Below are 22,744 nucleotides of genomic sequence, written 5' to 3' on the forward strand. Positions count from 1 at the left end.
CCTGAAATTACGAACAATTGAGGATTATCTGTGGAACCTATTAAGTGAAACCTAAAACTACAGGAAATGGAGCATCTTCTGTGTTGTCATGTTTGTTCAGCTTCATCTTTTTATCTAGTTTGCGATAAAAAAAACAACCTTTACTGACACCGGGCATATGAACATTGTCGAGACCACCTGGCCACACGGTCCACAAAGGAAGAGATGCCCTTTTTGGGCCACGTAAGACCGCGAAGGCCGAACTAAAATGAGACGGTCCTGGTCTTTGGAGGATTTCCATGATCTGCGTCTCCCGCTTGTCCTTGCTTTACCGTTGTTGCCTAGCAACAGAGCTGCTGTTGGACACGAGAAAGTTTTAATGCCCTTTGGTTTTTTAACATGTGCACAGCTGTTGTGATGAGTTGAAGCCTGATAGTTACATTTTAAAGTGTAAGCACATTGGCACCATTATCTCTTTGAATAACAGTTTGTCACCAATTGATGATGAATCCTGGCTCAGGTTGGACAGAAAGGAATCCACTTGTTGGAGTCTTTGTTCCTCCAGAATGGAAGGACCGCATTTCCTCGGCTGCATTTAGAGGAGCCTTCGAAATGGGACAACCTAGTCATACCGCTGTGATCAGTCGGTCTTCAAATGCAGCATCTGAAACACACTAATGAATTTAAAAGTAAATTTTGGTTTATTAGAAGCAGAATTCATGACGTCACACTAGGATCTGTTCACTAGCTTCTGTAAATTCAGTGAAATCTCTTATTCAGCAAAATATGAAACATGTTCCTTAGGTTTACTTTGCACAATCTAACACTAATCACCGTCCACAGCAGCAGTTGCTATCAGTTGAAACCTTTAACAACAACATCGACTCTCTCATGGACGTCCCTCTTCTCTTGATGTTTAGCCATGAGCCATAAAGGGCTTGTGGGAAATTATTTTAGTTTAAGGCTGCAAAAACACACAAACATTAAAAAAGCAATGATATTACATAATTTCTTTGAGAGAACAGCTACCATCCTTTTCTAGGCACATTAGGCGAGCCACAGACTATTATTGTTAGTTATTAGCGTATAAACGTCAGTGGTTTCCTGAAAGAGGTTTTCTTACTTTTGGACGAGAATTCGGAAGTTCTGGTTTCACTTTGGCTCTTTATCACAACTTCAATTTTATTTTAAGTTCTGGCTGAAGCTTTGGCTCTTTCCTATTGGTCATGATATAATTGTGCTCCTCAAGGTAATTGCCGGGATCTCAAAACCACTTACATCAAGTCTGATGCAGCGATAAAAACGAGGAGTTAGAAGAACGAACAGGCTTTAAACAAACCTTGAGGTGAGTCAAACTTTAAAGGTCATATATTCGAGATTTTAATCATCATTAAAGCAGCCAACAACTATTTTCCAACGAAAGATATCGTGGAGTAACGGTGCCCTCAGCAAAGAACAAAGACTCGGACTGTGTGTGATCCCAGCCTCTGTTCTTTGGTTTTGCTGTTGGTCCAGCACTGCGTTCATGTTGTGTTCAGTGTGTGTGTGTGTGTGTTTGTGTTTGTGACTCCCTGTCTTTGATTGGGCCTCCCCATCATGAGGTGGCTTGAGCACCAATTAGCAGTGATGTACACGTGTCACCCTGGTCGTCTCTTTTCTGCACTTGACGTTTCTCATAGTACACCTGTCGCCTGCCCACCACGGTGCTGTTGAGACAGGAACACCAGGACCTCACCTTACACAGTCTGTTGGCTACACACAGCACAGCACCACAATGCTACAGATGCTATCCAATGCTAATTCACCTCTGGCCCACCATGCAGACCCATTGAGCCTGCTGCACTCTGGGCTGCAAGAGAGTGTGTAACCTCGAAATAGGTCTCAAAAACACAAATTCACTGACACTGTTGTTGTTGTTCGACTTCCCGTAGGATTAATTTCAGTTATGCTTATGGTTTTGTGTTTAGGGGCGACTTCCATCGAGCTTCACAACACCTTCCTTTGTTTGGGTCCGAGATGCTGTTATCCCTGTATGTTTAGATGCCTCTAGTTTTCAAAAAAATAAAATATATTAGCCTTGGCTCCTTGATAGTAACAGTAAAACAGTCCGGACCAACTCTTATTGCAATACCACCACCAACATCAGCAACAACACAACATCATACATCCTCGTACGTCAAACACATGATGAGGCCACCTTCTTAAAGGGCCAGGCTTGTGTCATATGTCTGTGAGGGGTAAAATCTTTTTTTGTTCTGGTCTTTGGCTAAAAGCCTTAAATCAGAGCAATCACTGCTATATTATTACTTAAAAGATAATTTTCTTTATCGTCACTATTAGTTATAATTTATTTATTATTTAATTTAGTTATCAGTCATTACCAGGTAAGGAGGATGGACCGGGAATGCGAGGAAGGGTTAAAGTATGCAACCACACACACACACACACACACATACACACACACACACACACACACACTGGAAAGAGGAACGTGAGAAAAGAATGAGGGGAAGATTAACACTAATCCAATATCCGATGCTCCTGGATGGAGGAGCGGCTGTTGAGCGATGCCCCTCTCTCTCTCTCTCTCTCTTTCTCTCTCTCTCTCTCTCTCTCGTGCATGAATATGTACATGGGGGGGTCTTGAGGATCTGTCCCGTAAGCATTTCAGTTTGACCACATCCTTGCCTAACCCACACCCACACCCACACACACACACACACACACACACACACACACACACACACACACACACACACAACACACACACACACACACACACACCCCACAGGAATAGTATTGTGGGCCAGAGGGCTTCACAGGCCAGACCACTTCTCACAGACAACACTACAACCACAACTTTTACAATACTTACAGCTAATATACGTTACACTTGTGTGTCTGTGCACAAACCTGTGTGTGCGTGTGTGTGTGTGTGTGTGCAGATGTGTGGTTCAGCTCAACTAGTTCCTGTAGTTCCTAGAGATTCCTTTTCTTGGAAACCATTAACTAAATCACTTTTCACAATGGCTGGCAGGAAGTGTGTCCAGAGGGTTTATAATTCATTCCCTCTCTCCGTGTTTTCAGAGCTTCAGTCCTGTGAGGCCTATTGATTGGCAGCTGGATACAGCGCTTTGTTGAGTCAGATTAAAAGAGCATTTCATCAGGTCGGGGGACTCACAATCACAAACCTAAAAACTAAGAAAGAATCGGCAAGATTAAAGCGATAGAACATTTTAGGTCTTAGATGCACTGTAGTTTAGAAACTCGCAGAAGAATTATCTCTGTTTTTTGCAGATTCAGTGTAATAATACAAAATTAAGCCAAATTCAGACTACACCATTTTTCAAAATCGTCGCATGGTTGTTCAGTTCACACAACATCTTCTGTATCAAATTGTTCACAGAATCACATCAGCTGGAGGAGAGGTGAAACAGTGCAGGGGATGGACATCACGGTTTTAGAATTGAACGCAGCTCTGGCTTCAATCTTTCAGTTCGAACTAATCTGATCCCGACCCGAGCCTGACTAAATTTCAATGTATTATCACAAGAAAGCACAAATGATGGCGTAAGTCATTGTATTTTTATGTCTTTTGCAGAGTTATTGTCATTTGCTGGATATGTCATTCATGGAATTGACTGCATGGTGAAGAAATCCCTGCTTTTCCGACTCAGGACTGTGAGTAACTTTCACTACACTCCAGCTTTACTGTCCTAATATTTCAAATAGTCATCTCTGTTATCTGGGTTACCTCTTTCTAAGCATCAGCACAACTGGCGCCGGCTAAGAGATCCGTGACCTTCGAGAACAGAGAACGCATGACAGGAACTTCACAGGAAGTGAAAAGGTCAGCCAACAGGAACACGACAGTGCCAGCAGAGCTAAAAGGAAACATTGAACCACAGTGAGACATGCCAAGATACCCCACCCTGAGGTCCTCAACGTGCACGCGCAAACACACATACGCATGCAACCACACACGTGCACCAACGCACACAAATCCCACATATCTGAGAGAACATGACTTGACCTCTTCTCTTTTCTCTTACAGGTGAGCCAGTGTGAGAGGCGGTGAGTTGGTGGCTGTTTCTGAAGGGTTGCCGTGGTGATTTTCCTTGTTGCTCATGATATTGACCAAACAGATGTATGTTAACAGGAAGGAAGGAGGGCATCCCGGGGTAGAGCTATGTTAGCGAGCGACTGAAGAAGTGGATGAGACCGTGTGAAATTTACAAGAGGAAAGTTTCACAAATGTCTCCTCTTCTCTTAGATTTGTAACACAAAGCACATCACAACCCTTCAATTCTCCCAGAGTGAGTGGGATGAGTGCATTTGTATTTTTGTTGTATGCATTCACAGTTTGTCCACAGTATGATGAAGCAGTTCAGTCCAACATTTGTGCAGATCCACATGATAAAGTTTACATAACCTGGCCGTGTCCAGTTTGATGTGTAAGCTGGATTTATCTCCTACAAAAGTAGTTTACCAAGACTACATTTCATGCGTACCAACGTCTAACTGTCCATCAGATTACCTCTTCTCTTAATTCCTTGCTGGCGATTTAGTTAGACAGCGTTTTCATTCACAAGCTGATGGAAACACTCATCCCACCATCGCTGAGTAAATTTCCAAAACCATCCTAAAAATCAAACAACAACATTTTCTACATATTTAGGGATTTGGACAGGAACACGTCTTTCTGTTGTCCTCTCTGTGCGGTGACTCATACATGGAACCACGAGTCAAACTGGACATTGATTTGTCCTCATGTCTCTTCTGCCGCTGAGTCCATCAACAAAGCTGCATTGTGGGAGCTGACACACACACACACACAAGGTCAAACTCACACATGCACACATGTTTCAGCCCTGAGCAACCTGCCCACATATGCACTCACACACAGAGATGCACATACACACTATTAACATCCCATCGCATGCATATATGAATGTGTATACTCACACACAAGAGGATGTACACAAGTGGAGGAACAAACAAACACACAACAGAGCCAACTGGCTAAGAAGTCATTCCTTTTACATGAGTCACTCTCTCTTTTTCTCTGTGTTTGGCTGATTTTCTGTTTGTGAATGAAGCAGAACTGAGAGAAGAAGCGTTTGATGGTGACTTTGAAACTTTGGCTCAATCTAGGAAACACTGATCTTCTGGAGACAATCAGTCATGTTTACAATTGGCTCCACATTTGATATCAGAAAGATAGATAGAGCATGAGAATAATACAAGGTCAATATAGGCAGAACTACTACAAAGTATGTGCTAATTGAGATATTGACGATACAATATTAATATAAGTATAAGGTGATTGAAAAACACAAGTAACCGAGGCAGAGTATTGAAGCCAAATATAAATACAGATTAAATGATTAATAACTGAAGCTGTACAAAGTTGTGCCCTAGACCACCTTATATAGCTCTTAAAGTTGAATGCATCATATTGCATGACCCATACTGACCTTATACATATATGAAGTGATTTCTGTTGCATTCATTATCATTCAATTTAACATTTTTACTCATGAGAACTTTTCGAGGATTTTGTAAAATTCTCACAGTGAAAAGGTTTTTCTGAGAGTCCAAGTAAAGAGGCCCATGGGGCGGAGGAGGACAGGATATCATCGGAGTCCCGTAACAAGTGGAGGTCAGGTTTGAGGTGATGTTCTTCACTGTCTGGTTAAATCGTGAGAGAGAGAAAAGAGTCAGCTCCACTTCAGACGAGAGAAAACAAGATTAGAGATAGGAGGACTTGGACAGAGAGGAGGGGAGATATGAGAGCAAAGATGGGAGTCAAAACAGGGTTTTGCAATACTGTGTTCTGTATGTGCGTGCATGCACGTACACGCAACTTTGTGTGTGCACGCGTGTGTCTTCAGAGTTTGTGTCAGTACTGAGTGTAAGAGACTCAAGCCAAGAGATAAATGTATGAAATGTTATTGTGGTGGGGCTGGCCCTGCTCCAGAGGAAGTGCTTGGCTTTGACAATGCTCTCACCAGGAATGCACTGCAGGCCGCCGCCAAGTGGGCGTGTCGCTGCTCCGGGGTCGGAAGCCAAGTTTGGTCGGTTCAGTTTTTGGCCCCTCCGATGCCTCGGGGGACCGTCCCGCTCCACTGTTGTTCAGAAAAGAGAGAGAGAGGGAAAAGAGGGAGAAAGAGGCGAGAGAGGGTGTACGTTTGTGTGTTCTTGTAAGCTTAGTTTGTATAGATTTGAATGAATGTGTGTGTGTTTGTGTGTGTGTGTGTTTTCCCTTTGAGAGGAGGATCTGAAAGGAATGCAACTGTTCCTTTACACATGTCCACCCCCCTTAGGCAGCCACAGGGCCTGTTGAAAACAGACACGCATCCATGACACACGCACACACACACACGCACACACACACACACACACACACACACACACACACACACACACACACACACACACACACACACACACGCACACAGTGAGAGAGAGAGACTCAGAGGTTGTGGAATGGAAGGAAGTATCAAACTACACCGGCAGAATACTTATCAAGGAGCAAAAGCTGCCCATTAAGATTCCAGGCTTTCACTGCTTAACTTCTGCAATAAGAAAATAATCGGATCACAGTAGAATCGAAGAAAGAAATATGTGAAATATCATATTTTTATATTTCAAATAAGTAAATAAAAAAAGTTCAGCTGTAAATCCAAGAACGTAGACGTGCGGTCTCTGACCATCAAGGGGAGAACTGATAAGTGCATTCCTAAACTTTGAATGCATATTGTGGGAACATTATGTAACATCACATGCACTAAAATGTTCATATCTAAAAAAAACTGCAGTTGTATGTTTGGAGGTCAGATGACATTCGATTGGAAAATGCTGTTTGGTGGATTCAGTTTATTTGGCCTTTTTTATGCGCTGCCCCTTTTGTTGACATACAGCCCTCCCCCTGGGTACAGGCTGAGTATAATGGTGGTATAATGGGAGAGGGCTGTAAAGAGGCCGGTGTGGCGGAGGCCTCGGTGCGCTGCAGACTGGCAGTGCCTGGTGATAAGAGGCTGCGGCCTGGATGGCCTCTCTGAGGGGAAGTGATGCAAGACAGTAGCTCTTTGTTTCGTGGCATTACTTGGTCCCGTGCCAGTGGCCCCGCTGAATGAAATGGACCGGTTGGCTTGTTTGCTGGCTGGGTGACTGGCTTCATGGTGGACAGGCTGACTGCCTGGCTGACTTACCAGTAGGCAGGCAACTGTGGCACTAAAAAATCGTGGCTAATCTCTCTTTTCTCCTCTTCTTCCCGTCTTTCTTCCTCTCTCGCCTCCTTGGACTCAAAGGAACACTTAAGCCGTGAACTGAGTAATATTTTTTCTCCAAGAAAGAAAAAAAAAAAACATTACCACAGGGTCTGGTTTTCGACTGGAAATGAAAACTATTTGGATATTTTACCTTAAATGATTTAAATTTAACACTTACAGCTGTCATTGACCATTTTATCACACATATCTTTATATCAGACCAACTTCCTAGAATCCTGAACTACCGCTCCTCCTTCGCTCCCTGTTCTCCTCCTTCGCTCCCTGTCCTCCTCCTCCTCCTCCTCCTCCTCCTCCTCCTCCTCCTCTGTCCCGGCAGCTCCTGCACCTCTCCTCGCTGCTTTCCCTGCCACTTCCTGAGTGTTGAAATGTGTGTTTTTCCTGCAGCTGAAGCCGTCCTGTCACACTTAGGTTCATTTTACTTTTGAATTCCACAGAGGAAAGAGGAGGAGGGGAAAGGGAGGGGGGGCCAGAGGAGGAGATACCGTGTGTGTTTCTACATCTGTTGCCTGCGTGTGTGTGTGTGTGTGTGTGTGTGTGTGTGTGTGTGTGTGTGTGTGTGTGTGTGTGTGTGTGTGTGTGTGTGTGTGTGTGTGGTGAAGCATTCTGCAGGTCTAAATGTCAGGGGTTCCATTTTCAAACACCGTGCACTTGCCATTTCTGCCTCATATACAGTGTGAGCTACATTACAGACGAGCATTTTGATCACTCTCCAAATGCGAGCGAGCACACGCACACATGCAAACATGCACATGCGCTTATATAACACACAAACTACCCTCCACAAACCTGCCCTCATCATCACCCTGATCCAGAGTCAACCATGTCTCTAAATGCAGTTCCATCCACCTGTCGAAGTACACGTCAAATAATCACATGTCGCACATTAATGTATGTTCACGTTTGTTCTTCCAGTAAGTTTGGTTTTAATTCTTTATTCAATGCTATAAGAGACACGGGTTGAAACTGCAGTTACAGCTGAGACTGACTCACGATTGGTTGAGCACATGTATCGTCAGGACCTCGACTGCGCAGACTCTGGCTCCAAATTATGTCAAAAGTACAAGATGGCGGCCCCCGTCTCCAGAATGTTTTGGCTTCATATTTGGACAGCAGGAGAAAGTGGAGACATGTTGTCCATCTTCATACACAGTCTACGGTCTCTGCTTTTGTTTTCCACACAATGACAAACTACCAGAATAAAAAGACAAATTGTCACGTAAGGTGCTGATCGAAGTTCCCGCTGCTTAAAGTCTACTGGTTTGGGTCAGTTGCCTGGTCTGACATTTTGGAGTTTGATCCTACAAAAGCCACAATTTGTCTCGTGTTGTTTTCTAATTCTATCAAAGACAGACGAACAGTGTTACACTATGAATTAAACAAATCAAAAATGTGGTAAAAGGAAAAGAAAGAGAGAAAAGTGTGTGTGTGTAAGCATATGTGTGTGTGTCTGGGGGTTGTCGCTGGTGCAAGGGGGTTCGGTTGAGCGCTGCACCAGATGTGAAAATGACTTTTGCAATATGTCATCTAAACAGCAAACTGCGGGGGATTTACTTGAGCTAACTTGATGCACATAAGTGCTGGAAAGTCAAAACTACAGTTAGCTTCTTGAAAACTCTCAGATGGATTCCAAGACCAGCTGAGGGGAAACATTATTCATTGCAGGAAACGGGCATGTGGTTTTCCCCCGCGGCCGCTGAGCATTAGTCTAACACATGTTGCCTTTAACGCGAGATTCGCGCTGCAAAAAAAAAATAAAGTGGCGGCCTACCCCTTTAAATGGTATCTGGGATCACATCGTTGCACAGCGATACGGTGACTGAGCAACTTCGCAATACAAGTTCTGCCAGTTGTGAAACGTGGCAGATAAGAAACCAAACATGAGATGGGTCAAGTCAGATTGTGTCGCTCAGAGGGTGCACCTGATGATCCTTCCTGTCCCAGGTTATCGCAACGCAAATGCTGCTTGCAGAGGGCACTCATATGTAGTGACGGTCCAGCACACACGCACACGCACACACACACACACACACACACACACACACACACACACCACACACACACACACACACACACACACACACATACACACACTTGTGTCCTAACCGGAACAAAGTCCCATCCAGCCTGAGGGCCTCTGACACACTTTCGCCGAATGAGATGACCCCTCTGTTGCTCTCTCCTCTTCTTTCTCTTTCTATCCCATCGCCTCTCTTCTTTACTTTTCACTTTATTAACCACCTGTTTACAGATAATTTAAGTTTTGTTTTCTCATGTGCATTCGCGTAAAACACTTGGATTTGCAAGAAATTACCAGCAAAATGGAGATTTGTTGTTCGGCCATAACAACAGCTGATGTGCGTGTGTGTGTACTGGGTGTGACGACCTTATTTTTGACATTGCACAATGATACTGCAAATGCAACAGAGCGCAACAGTCGTCCTCCTAACACTGTTTGGCATATTAAAAAAAAATAAGAAGTAAATATTATAAACTATGAAATGTGTTTCCTGCTGGTGTGTGTTGCGTTGTCTCCTGTGGTAAAGTCATCTCGTTCTCGCAGCAGGCCAAACCACAGCACAAATAATTATTTGCATACACGGGCTTTGACCCAGCTCTTGTTCCTCAGTGAATCCAGCCTGCCATAATAGTAGCTGATAATAAATGGTTTCCTCCTCACCTGCCTGCGCCGAAGCTTCCTGTGTTGATGATATATATGTGGCGGAGTGGGGTGGAGATGACAATGTAGGTGTGGAGGAAGTCGAATGCAGGTGTGTGTGTGTGTGTGTGTGTGTGTGTGTGTGTGTGTTGTGGGTGTGTGTGTGTGTGTGTGTGTGTGTGTGTGTGTGTGTGTGTCCGTCCCAGGTGGGTGCTGACAGACCGGCAGGTAAACAGGCAGGTTGGTCTCTGATCTCACCTGTTGGAGCAGACACAGCAGCGCCTGCAGGGCCTCTGCAGAGGGAACATGTTCTTTATGTGATGCTGGAAAAGCCAGATCAGCTCTTCTCTTCTCTTTTCTTGTCTTAACCTCTCTTCTGTTCTGTTCTCTTCTTCTCTTTTTCTTTCCTTGTCTTCACTTCTCATCTCTCTCTTCTGTTCTGTTCTGTTCTCTTTTCTTCCTCTTTCTCGTCTCTATCTTTTCTCCATCTTTTCTCTCTGTCATTTAGCCTTTACCCGTTCATTTGTTCTCCTCTTCTCTCCAGGTGCAGGGAAGGGGCTGGGAATGAGGGGAGGAAGAATGCCTCAGGGCAACGGCAGTGCAGGTGGGCTGGGACAACAGTGTGTGTATGTGTGTGTGTGTGGTCTAGGTTTACTCATGTTGTGGGGACATAAATCCGTTTGCACACCTTGTCGTCCTTATTCATTTTAAGGTGACGACATGATTTAGGTTAGGGTGTGGTGAGGTTTAGTTTTGGGTAAGGTTAAGTTTAGGTTAGGGTGTGGTTAGGTTTGGGTAAGGTTAGGTATAGGTTAGGGTAAGGTAAGGTTAGGTGTTGGTTGGTTAAGGTTAGGTTTGGGTAAGGGTATGGTTTGGATTAGGGTATGGTTAGGTTTAGGTCAGGTATGGTTAGGTTTGGGTTAGGATATGGTTTGGATTTGGGTATGGTTAGGTTTAGAGTTGTATGATTAGGCGAACAATAGTTATGGTCAAAGTTACAGTAAGTCTCCAAAAAAATGTAATGTAAGTCAGTGTAATGTCGCAGAGATATGTCTCTCTCCTTCTGTGTGTGTGTGTGTGTGTGTGTGTGTGTGTGTGTGTGAGAGAGAGAGAGAGAGACAGCAGGGTGATTCTGTGCATGTTCCAGTTTCATAGGAGGCGCTTTGGAGAGACAGGAATGTTACACATCCAGATTAAAACAGACCACCCCTATAAAGGAGGAGGAAGTCAGTTTAACCCACGAGTCAAACACCAACACACACAGCAGCCGTCGTGCACAGTCCCTGATATGAAGTCACCAGCATCTCACCACCTCGCGTCTCGCGTTACATCTCCAGAGGAAGTCTATGAATTATTTCCTGTTACTTATGTAATGTTTTCTTTTGGGTTTAAGGTCAGGCTGCTTTATTTGGCTGTTGCGGTGTTTTATAGAGCGCTGATCTATTCACACACACACAAGGAGCCGGGGGACCTCAGGAAGTGGAAGTGTTGATGTAAAACAACTAAAGCCCGGGAATGTTGATTTAGAGAGCGATTAATAGATAAATTAATCAGCATCTAGTGACTGAAGTGCATTCATGTGACATAAATTAGCAGCTACACAGAAGTTTATAGTAGCTTCTTGTGCATTTTCTGTAAAAATCTAACTTTGTACAGCAGGATTTAATGTGGTTTGTGCCATTTTAGGAATAAATAATAGAAAATCTTGTTTAATGTAGGCGTGGGTATATATTTAATCGTTACATACTCCCCCAAAATCCCACTTATTGTGCCCATATGTGCATGGTCATTCTGAAAGTAGTGTGTATTTGTGTGTATTTTGTGTGTGTGTGTGTGTGTGTGTGTGTGTGTGTGTGTGTGTGTGTCGTGTGCGTGTGTGTGTGTGTGTGTGTGTAAAAACTCAAGAGTAATGACACAACAGCCCGATATATTTAACAATATATATTTCCATTGTCAATGTACATTCCATTTCGACATAAGCTTTCTTCACAAACAAAAAGTTGGCATCTAAATAAATACTATATAAAATAGAACTTCAAAATAAATATATCTATAAAGGGAACCTTTTATATGAGAGATTTTTTTTTTTCTCTTTTTGTTATATCTAAACAAAACAAATGCACAGATCTCGTTTCTTAATCCCCAACGTTGACATTGCAAAGGCAGAAAGGAATGGAGTAGCATCACCCAGCTGTATGAGACTTTTCCTCTTGTTCAGGATGAGAAAAAAAACAAACCATCTGTGCTCACAAATGAGCGAAACAAAGGAGTTTGAGTGTGTAAAAATCACAGCGTTGTAGCAGAGAAATAAAGAACGAAAAGGTTTTTTATCATTGAGTTGTCGTCGTCTGTGATTCTTCCACACCCCGAACAGGCTAGCGAGCACATGTAAAAAGTATAAATCTAACATGAAGTGAAAAACATTTACTCTTTAGCGGTGACAGATCTGAGGAGTTAAAAGAAAAAGAAAGGCAGCGACTGTCGAGAAAAGAGGTGCACTGGTTAAAAAAAAAAGATGGCACTAAACACAACTTGAGAGAGAGAGAGAGAGAAAAAACAAGAGGCAGAAACCAGCGAGAAAGGGAGAGAGAGACAGACTTGTCTCTCTCTCCCGTCTCTGTGGTATGACAAGTTTATGCACAGCAGCTGTGTTTGTCAATCAAGGCCAGGGGTGTTTGTTGGACAATTTCTCAGGGAGGAAGGAGAGGGACCCGAGGAAAAGAGAGGGGGGGGGGGGGGGGGGGGGGGGGGGGGGGGGGGGGGGGGGGGGGGGGGGGGGGGGGGGGGGGTGGGGGGGGGGGGGGGGAGGAAAAGCAAGGGAGAGAAAGAGAGGGGAGAGAGCTGAGACACTGAGCAGTAACAGCAGGAAATGGGTTGATCCGGATAGGGGTAGATTGTGTTCCCTGTGTGGATTCAATGAGTCCACAGTCTTTGGGACTCGGAGAGGAACCAGGGAATTAGCTTAGCCTCTCGACTGCTAATGAGCCGTGGATAGCATAAACAGCAGGATTTTTTTATTTTGTTTTTTTTATTATTGCCGGGTACACTTTTCTAAATCAAGTGCTAGTGATAGAAAGACTTGTCATTTTGTTCCCCCTCCCCAAACCATCCTCTCTCCACCCTCCCTATTTTTCTTTTTCTCGCGACCTCGAAAAACATCTTTATCTTACCCTCAAAATATATATATCTAATATATTCTCTACATATTTTGTACTGAATTGTAGTTATAATGTACCATGCAATCTTTCAAGGACATTTAAAAGTCTCTTCTAAAGAACACAAATGTTGTGAAACTATTTACAGCAAATAACATTTCACCTGCATAGCTCTATTACTAAATATATTGTCAAAACATTTGTGATTTTTGCTGCCCACCTACAAACCGGGCGTTTGCCCAGTCACACAATCATTCTCAGATTTGGCACCTTTCTCTCAGACTGAATTGCTAGGTTTTGAAAATATTGCCTCATACATTCAAGACTAAGGACAGTTTTTCTTTCCTTTTTTAAAAATCCTGTGTAATATCGACTTTGTGCAACAAGACAAATGTGGGTGTGAGCAACGTTCGGTGCCCGAATGGAAGTTTAGGGTCCAACGTGAAAGGGAGGTGTGTACAGAGCATAAAAAGGCAGTATGCCTTTATGCCAAACAGAAAAGGCCATCCGTATTAAAGGGCAGCGTGCCTTTAAGAACCAACTGCCGTCATCTCCCATTTGGCAAGAGTGCATAACAACTGTGATCACTCAGACAGCGAAAACATGCTACTGTACGCTAGCTTTCCTTTGGCAAAGTCCTCAGACCGTCATGCAAGCCACAAAAATAGACTTTGAGAATAAAAGATAGACTATCTGACTAATGCAGCTACGCAGCATAATGATTAGAATTGAATGAAGACACTGTGTGTGTAAGGGGAGGCTGGGGTGTGTGGGCTAAATGTAGTGCACGCCAATGTAATGTGAGATAGCTGAGGTGGTTAATACTGTGCTTTAGTACATCCTTTAAGGGGTTTGCGTCGTCCTTAAAAGGTTGTGCAAGTGGCAGGTTTGATTTCGACATAGGCTGAATAGATACAAACACAACAACAACAACTTTTGCTATGCCTTCTCTCCTCCTCGTCACTCTCTATAACTTGCATCCCCCCCCCCTCTCCTCTGGAAACACTATTTTCTGGCCAGTTTGTCTCTCACTTAGCTTACTTGTTTTAAATTATTCAGTATTGCCTTTTTGCCCCTAAATGTTTCTTTGCCGTCTTGTGCAAAGAGGAAGCAGACCAGGCTCTTAGGCAGTTTAGAAATCAACATGCAGTAGGCCAAGTTCTAGAGAGGATTACCGTAACAGTCCCTGAGAAGGTTGGGTGTACTTTTTTTCACACGTTTCTCTACGACACATCGACTTCTAGCACGGTGGGTAACCATTACACTAGAGCATGCAGGTCATGACATGCATTACCTCCGAGGTGATTGGTGAACTGCATTCAAAATCTTTTAGAATGTCTGTGCTTCATCCCCCAAAGTAGGAACACACGCTGTAAAGTGATTATCTCTCCCTCACCTGCAGTGCGACTGCTCACACATGACGCAGAGTGAGAATTATGGGAAATTACTATTATTTTAAAGTCTCAAAAAGTTAGTTTTTACAGGCCCTCCATGAAGATTAAGTGTTAGCAATACCAAGCTAGCATTTTTAAGGTGTCAGAGGAACAATAGTGACACTAAGAGACGGTGATCATCATAACAGCAGAGAGAGTAAGTGAGTAAGTGGTGGTTTCACTTCTGCCGTGGCCTATCATAAAGCCACGCTATAGGTAATCACTCTTCTTCCTGTTTGTTCAGACGGGGGGGCACAGGGCTGTGCTTTTTGGGGGTGGGAGGGGTTGCACAGATTATTTATCTCCGTCACATAACTTCTATGTTATCCAAGGATCCGCAACCAGCTTCTGGTTAGTTACCGATACAAAATTAGCTGAGAAAATACAGAGCAGCAGAGAGGTACAATGACTTTTGTGCCTTCAGCCATCTTTGCACAACAACACAAACACCAGTCCCACAATCTCGTCTTTTCTTCTTGTGTCCCTCTTTCAAACAAACAAAAAAATATAACAAAACAACAATTAAAAAAAAAAAATCTCAGAGGGGCTGGTTAGCCATTTCAACTAGCCAACTCTCTCAGACCAGGCCCGTTTTGTTCACCACCCAAATCAACAAAAGCCATTTAAGTACCTTTGTTTTACATAAGTCATCTTCCAGCAGATTAATGGGGTAGTTTAAGGGGTTGGTGTTGGATTGTCCTATCCTTAGAGAGCTAGCAAGTACTGTGTGGTCCTGTCTATTTTTAGCACGGCCAATGTCAGCCAGTTAGGTCCAGTATCATGACCCCTGCTGCTGCTGCTGCTTCTCTAAAGTCCCAGCTTTTGCTTCCACGCCTCCGTTTTTACACACAGGGGCGCCCACGCCACCCTGCAAGTTCTTGCAGCGGCAGCCGGGCCTACTAACATTGTCGTAACACTTCTGTCCCAGTTTGGCCAAGGCCCGTGGCTGGAAGATAGCAGACCAGGCAAGGCAGGACAAGGTAAATGGCAGCCATAAAGGGACCAGCGAGCGCAGCAGTTGGCCTGGGAGCACGAGCAGGGCTTGTCGGCACAGGAGCCCTCGTCATCCTCATCTTCAGTACAGTGGTAGAAGATCCCTTTGACCAGGCACATGCAGGTGGCTGTATCTACCAGGCTCTGGGCAGAGCACAGGCACTCCTGGTTGCAGACCCAGCAAGAGGGTAGGGTTCTGGGAAGCGTACACTCTGTGCAGCGCATTTCCCACAGTGCTCGCAGAGAAGGAGGTGCTTCTTCTCGGCTGGGGAGGAAGGAATCAGCGTCAACCCCTGCTGGCCACCAGGGGAGCACACACCTCCCGCAGGCATCTTTGCAGTCTTGAGGTCCAGCGATTTTGAGGAGGAGGTGCAGGACGAAGCAGAGGAGGAGGAGGAGGAGGTAAGGACCTTAGATTCAGAGGAAGTGAAGCAGCCTGGAGTTCGGGCAGTGACCTGTGTTGAAGGGGCCCTGGTGGGGGTGCAGGTTTGGGTTGTGGGTCCACCATTGGGGTGGGTGCAGCGGGTCCAGCAGCCTCTGATCAGACGAGGTGCTGCTGCTGCTGCTTGCTGATAGAGCTGGGCCTCCACTGAAGGAAATCCGATGGGTGGGTGGTGGTGTCCGGTTGAGGGGTGAGGTTCCACAACTGCCCTGCTGGTGTGCTGGTGTTGGTGATTGTGATGATGGTTGTGATTCGCCCCCAGGAAGCCCTCCTGAATTCTGACCGAGCCAGGTGATTCTTCTGGTTTGTGGACTTCTGGCTCGGGGGCTGCTGGGAGACAACAGTCGGGGCTGTCGATGTAGTCTTCTCCACATGCGAGGACTTTATCTGGTCAATGGTGTAGATGGGTGAGGGGGTGCTGAAGGCGGCCGTAGGGCACTCGACTGTCCAGCAGGGGGCTTGGGATATGAGGGAGGAGGACACTCCGGGGGATGTGGTGGGGAACCCTGACTCCATGTGTAGGCTGGTGCCTTGCACGTCTTCACTCTAAAGCAGCATTTAGCAATACTGCAAAGACAGATACAAAAGAGACAGTTAGGACCGGCAGCAACTACTGATGTTCTTTAACATTTTCATCCTCTTTTTTCTAAAGGCTTTATCATAAGGATCAAATAACAAGTTCATCATGAGAATTGTTTGACAGTGAGAAAATAACATTGTGATCATTACTGAATGACAGCCAGGTTAGTGAATGAGAACAACGTGTGCAGTATATGAACACATTCTTAATTTGTCTTTAATCAAACCAGGGTAGGTCAGGATTGAAACCCCCAGTCTTTAAATAAAGCTATGTGGTTGGTTGAATTTTCAAGTGACCCTTTCAATTTCCTGCTACTTTTGAATTACCCCTGCTGATGAATTAACATTTATCTCGTGACTAAAATTGACACATGATTGAGACTTTTCTCTGCATAAATCATACGACTATCCAAGAACTAGAGGGGACAAATGATTTCAAATCAACACATCAGACAGCATGTTAAACTGAATGTACATGTATCTATATGTAATTTACAACAGCCAAGAAAATTCTTCATCTTTTTTATTATTTTTTTAAAACCAAAGCGTTTGAGTCTCTCAACAGAAATCGTTTCTCTTTTCTTTTCCAGGCCGGATCTCGGGCAATAATCTTGAGTTTCCAACCGATCTTGATTTTTAGACTGAATACCAACAGGGTTTCAGACCTCCTCCATTCTAACTTTGACATTAGAACAATAGAAGTTGGGCTCTCATCGCCTCCCTTCTAAAGAGCAGGGAGCACCAGAGAGCAGGGCTTGCATGCAAAAGACTCAAAGATGCAAAACAAGGCAGAGCAAAGAGAGGCTGCCTGAAAAGGGGAGTTTGACAAAGACGAAATGAACACAAGAGGCGAGAGGAGACGAGGTCTTTACACAGAATCACACAGGAAAATGAGAATAAGTATGCACTGGATGGTATAATTTGCCTTTAACTATAGCTTTTGCACAAGTTCTCCCTCAACACGTGAGGCCTATACAGTTGAATCGGTGTAGTAACGGACCAATCTGGGAAATTGTGAATGAAGCTGATTTTATGAACTGCAGCTCTTTTTTGTGAATGGACGCTTCTGGCTGCACTCGGATTTGCAAGCATGAATCATTGCGCCCCGGTCGTGATGAGCCTAAATGAAATGGGTTTCGTGCATTTCGTCAATGAACGCTCGGCAGCCGTCAGAAAAACATACATTGCTTCTTTACAGAAATCTAAAAATACGATTGAAGACAAAGGACGTAGAACATCTGACAGATCTGCTGGCTCCAATAACCTTATTGCCAAATATACGCCACAAAACCAGGTTCGCTCGGATCCTCTGATGTGATATGTTCTTGGTTATTCTTTCCATTCACACGTGTGCATTTTACGCAAACGTACCTACATATCGAGGGTCTATTTCTATTTGAGTCAGTGGTCGTCACCGCTTCTCTCTGCCTGACACCCTCTGTGCTCTGCTCGTGTTCGTCTCTTTCTCTTTATTCCCCCGATTTTGCAAACGCCTGATCTGGAACCTGTTGCGACACTGAGCTGGCACCGACACAGACACTTGTGATCGTCAAAAGCGCGACCATTATGAGCTCAAAGTCGGAACTGTGCGTGTGCGAGCGCGCGTGTGCGTCCCTCCCTTCAATGTGTGAATGAACTGAGTCATAAAAAACCGGAGGCGGCCGCTCGACATACTCAAATTGCGTGTTTTATATAGGCTAGGGCGCTTGTAACGCCGCATTCAGCACCTCGCACTCGTCAGTAGCTGTAACATGACAAAAATATAACGTTGGACTTAGAACACTGTGTGCCACTGACGGACACACGGATTGTGGGGTGGTTTTAAAGCGGCGGCTGTGAAGTGCGTAATTCCATGCGTAAAGCTGGAGCTTTTGGACGAAATGCAGCGAAAATGGGCAAATTTAAGAATAAGAAAAAACATAATACGCTTGTACTAGAGAAGAGGTGAGGAGGATAGAGATTGAAATTCTCTGAGTTAAAAAGCAAGAAACACCTGAACACAACCGGGCGGTCGCGACACGCAACCAAACCACCCGGGGTAAAACATGTTGGAGCTTCAGATGTGGAGGACACTCGCCTGTTCCGCTGCCTCTTACGTGACACTGACATATATATATATATATAAAACCCCTCAGCGTGCTCAAATCCACATTTGCTGCCAAAAGGAGTCAGCGTTTCGATCAGCTCTCCCTTCCTCTGCGCCCGCAGCCCTGCTCGTTGTGGTTAATATTGACTCTGTGTGCAAACACGGTCCGAGAAGCAGCTTGTTGCAAAATAGACATTTACAAGCGCAGTTTTTTTTGGTGCCTGCGAATCCAGTGCGTTGGGGGTATAAGGAGAGGGAGTGGGTTGAAGCTACAGACAGAGAAGAGACGGAGCAGTCGTGTCTGTGCAGCCACACGCACAAGTTACTGACATTAACGCGGGAGACATACAGTGAGAGAGACCGGGGTGGTGGGGGGGGGGGGGGGGGGGGGGGGGGGGGGGGGAGGGGGGGGGGGGGGGGGGGGGGGGGAGGGGGGGGGGGGGGGGGGGGGGGGGGGGGGGGGGGGGGGGGGGGGGGTGGGGGGGGGGGGGGGGGGGGGGGGGGGGGGGGGGGGGGGGGGGGGGGGGGGGGGGGGAGGGGGACAACTTACTGTCGTTTCAGGATAAAAATCTCATCTCTTCGTTGCGCACGACGTCTGCGCGCGAGGTTATAGTCCAGTCCGCGCGAGCGAGAGAGTAGCTCCACAGACGCCGAGCGAGGATTAGTCCAAATGTCGTGGAGACAGATGATGTGAGGAAGGTGCAGGCGAAGGGAGAGCGAGTCTCCGCCACTAATCTCCACTCGCTGGTGCGTAAAATGCGACTGCGGTTGTGGACGCAGAGCTTTGGGTATGATGTTGCAACCACCGAGGGGGAGGGAAGTGAGTTTTTATGAATGGGAGGGTAGAGGGAAGGAAATGAGGGACGGGAACTGCGCAGATGCCTCGGCCCCCTCCCTCCCTCTCCCCTCCCTCCCTCCCTCCCTCTCTCTCTCTCCTTCTCTCTCTCTTTTTTGTGAATGGGAGGGCAGAGCGACTCGGGAGGGCCGAAATGCGGAGGTTACATTTTTATGAATGGGGAGGACTCGAGAATTGGCATTGCGCATGCGCGATGCCGAGATTTTTATGAATGGGAAGAAATGGCGAATGAAGCGTGTGTGTGTGTGTGTGTGAGAGAGAGAGAGAGCTAGAGAGGGGGGGTGAGGAATGAGGAAATGGGGGCTTTTATTGGTCACAAGGGCATGTCAGGCCTGATTTACATAAGGAGCCGGTGCCACTCTCGCTTTATTCGAGCCTGTTAATTTATCCACGCAGCTTCCTGCTCTGAGGAGACGCTGAGGATGTGAGTGGGCTAAACCTGCGATTAATTAATTTATTCCTTCGTCGCTGGCAAATCTCAAATATCCACTCTTCTCTGATTCTGGAGTCTTTACGCAAAGCTTCATCTGGAGGAACACGGCACACGAACACAAGCCAGAGTGCGTCCCAGGGGCTATTTCTCATCATATAACCTAGAATCAGTGTGTTCTCATCTACATGCGCAGGGTAAATAAGACCCCCTGTTTCTATCTAAAGCCGTTTATTTGCGAACAAGGACGTGTCCTTCCTTCCTTCCTCTGCAACAATGTGAGGTATGACTATACAGCTTCTATGGCAATGTAAAAAAAAAAAGAAGAAACACAGAGGAGGAGGAGAGAGAGGGGGGATGGAGGTGGGGGGTGTCGGGAGGGGGCAATAACGCCTCCTCTGAACGCAAACCAGCATGAGGGCAGGCAGGATTCACAAAGGGACAGGATGTTGTTGATTTGTACCGAAACCACACGGAGGAAATGAGTGTGAATTTCCTTTCTCTCTGACATCCCAGTGTGTGTGTGTGTGTGTGTGTGTTGTGTGTGTGTGTGTGCGTGTTTCCCTGCTACCCCCCCTCCCTCAGCTCGGGGCTTTTAACCAGTCAAAGGTTAACAGTTGCCCCATTATCCATTTGCACACATCACCATGGCAACCACTACACCTCCAAATTGGGATTACTGTTTTGGCGAAAGCTCCAGACAGAGAAGAGACAAAGGCGAAGAAAGAGATTAATTTAATTATTGACACACATAAAATATAAACCATATTGAAAAATAAATCATGTTCATATACTGAACTGGAAATATCTCCTGATCGATAGCAGAAGATCAATGGCCACAAGGTCATTTGTATTGCATAATTGTGAGTTTTGTGTTTTGGATGGTACTCCAATTATTCTTAACATGTAACTGGGATATTCATCTGGGGATTTAAAGTGTGACCTTATGCAAGTGGCACTTTTCTTGTTTTTATATCTTATTGTTATTGTAGTAACACAACTGTTAATTTTGGTGAATAAATAACCAGTAAGTAAGTGAAACTAATGGTAGAGGATGTTGTATATTGATTGTAATGGCTTTTGGGGCAGATTCGTGACCTACTTTCTATTTTATCTTATTAATAACCCACATTTTTGACCATGTAGTCAAAAATAAGTATTAAGTAATAAATAATAATTATAACAAAATACATAGTACAACTATATGTAAGAAAAGTGAAGCTAGTCCTTTGAGATGTATTCATTAATTTGTCTTAATTTAATTAATATATTTTAACTCCCTTTTACACAGTTAATATGAAATTAAAAACAACTGAATAAATTTGAATATTATATAACTGTAATGTTTTTAAATAGTATCAGTCAAAATCTACTGTAGAGTTTCAAAACAGCAGAGTACAAAAACGAGATGCTGTGACTTTGGGCTTTTACTTTATGGGATCGTCTCAGTAAAAAGTGAGTGAAAGTAGCTATTTTAAAGATGTCATTATTATATAAAGAGTAAAATCTTTCTTTACAGACCCACAATATATAAATCTTACATGTCAGCCACCCTTTCCTTTTCCTAACATCTCTCTCTCTCCCTCTTCCTACACACACACACATGCAGAGATGCACAACTGGACATACTCGCAGCGATTTTCTGTCTGCAGCTGCGTGGCTTTCTGGGCACGGCTTACACCAAGTGCTTGTTGAATTGTAGATTTCTGGTCGGTGTGATCATCCAGGCATACATGCACGGAAGGGAAGGCCCTAGATTTCTCTCCAGAGTCTCCTCTCCCAGCCTTCCTTCCTGCCGACATCTGCTGGCTGCTGCTGCGAGCATGGGATCATAATGGACAGCCCCATCTGCTTCCAGAGGCAGTTTTCACATACTAGATGTGAAAAGTTGCCTTTTATTTTTTGTCATTCCCTCGAACAAACGTAACAAAAACTTCATTATTTGTACTTTTAGAAAATTGCCTTTTCCTCTTTAGACCCAAAGTAATCAATGTCAGTGAAAATCAAATTACAACGTCAACATCCCTTTTGTTTATCACTTAAGTCTATCACTTGATATATTTCACTAATCTGCTGTTGTTTGTCGGCCTTGTATTTCCTGACTGATCCCAAGACACAATAACTTGATAACGGTCATAATTGTGTGTCAGTGTGAGTGTTGGCAGAGCTCAAATGCAAATGCCCAGCGATGGCTCTGCAGAGTGCTCTCAGCTTTACATCAGGTGTTGCAGTAAACCAAACCAACCAAATCATTCCCCCCCCCCTGACTCCTGACACGTCACAATACGCATCTCTCACCTATTAGCAGCTGTGTTGGCCTGTATAGTTGCAGTTTGATCAGTTGAGAGTGTCTTCAGAGTGAGTTTCAACAAGGTCCCCATGTTTCTCATACTTCCTACTGTTCTCAGAAACCATTGGATTCTGGTTCATTGTATTTGATGCACATGAATAACATCTAGTATACACATGGTCAGATTATCCGCCTGAAGGGTCGCGTGGCAAGTATTTGTTGTTTGTGTCTTTACCTTATTTATTTCCACAGGCACCAAAAAACTAACTTTAAATGATTTAGAAGACTGAAGGAACAAAAATTGGTCACCAAAGTATTCAGTAACTTTAAAGCAAAAATAAAAATATTGTTTTAAGAGATTATGTTGAGAGAAATGTTATTTAAAAATATTTATTCAACTTCAGTTCCAAAGCACTGCATCACAACAACTGGAATCCGGAAACAATGAAATTCTCCCCAGTTTCAGAAACAGAAGGTTCATCAAAAGATTTTTTCTCTTAACATAGCGTGTTCTGAAATGCCTCCGCATGGATGTTCCATTGTCTATGAT

The 22,744-nt window shown here is 44.6% G+C and overlaps 1 protein-coding gene across 1 annotated transcript; it reads right to left on the reverse strand.

The window, feature by feature from the left end:
- Positions 1 to 12,952: 12,952 nt before the first annotated feature.
- Positions 12,953 to 20,055, reverse strand: spry4 (sprouty homolog 4 (Drosophila)). Its single transcript, XM_034606763.1, is given in 12 exon segments — positions 12,953 to 15,455; positions 15,457 to 15,516; positions 15,518 to 15,732; positions 15,735 to 15,966; positions 15,968 to 16,114; positions 16,116 to 16,142; positions 16,144 to 16,227; positions 16,229 to 16,255; positions 16,257 to 16,358; positions 16,360 to 16,410; positions 16,413 to 16,520; positions 19,169 to 20,055. Coding segments are annotated over 11 exon segments (1,161 nt in total). The 5' UTR covers positions 16,470 to 16,520; positions 19,169 to 20,055; the 3' UTR covers positions 12,953 to 15,296.
- Positions 20,056 to 22,744: the final 2,689 nt, after the last annotated feature.

The sequence above is a fragment of the Hippoglossus hippoglossus genome, chromosome 14 (genome assembly GCF_009819705.1).
Source record: "Hippoglossus hippoglossus isolate fHipHip1 chromosome 14, fHipHip1.pri, whole genome shotgun sequence".
NCBI classification, from domain to species: domain Eukaryota; kingdom Metazoa; phylum Chordata; class Actinopteri; order Pleuronectiformes; family Pleuronectidae; genus Hippoglossus; species Hippoglossus hippoglossus.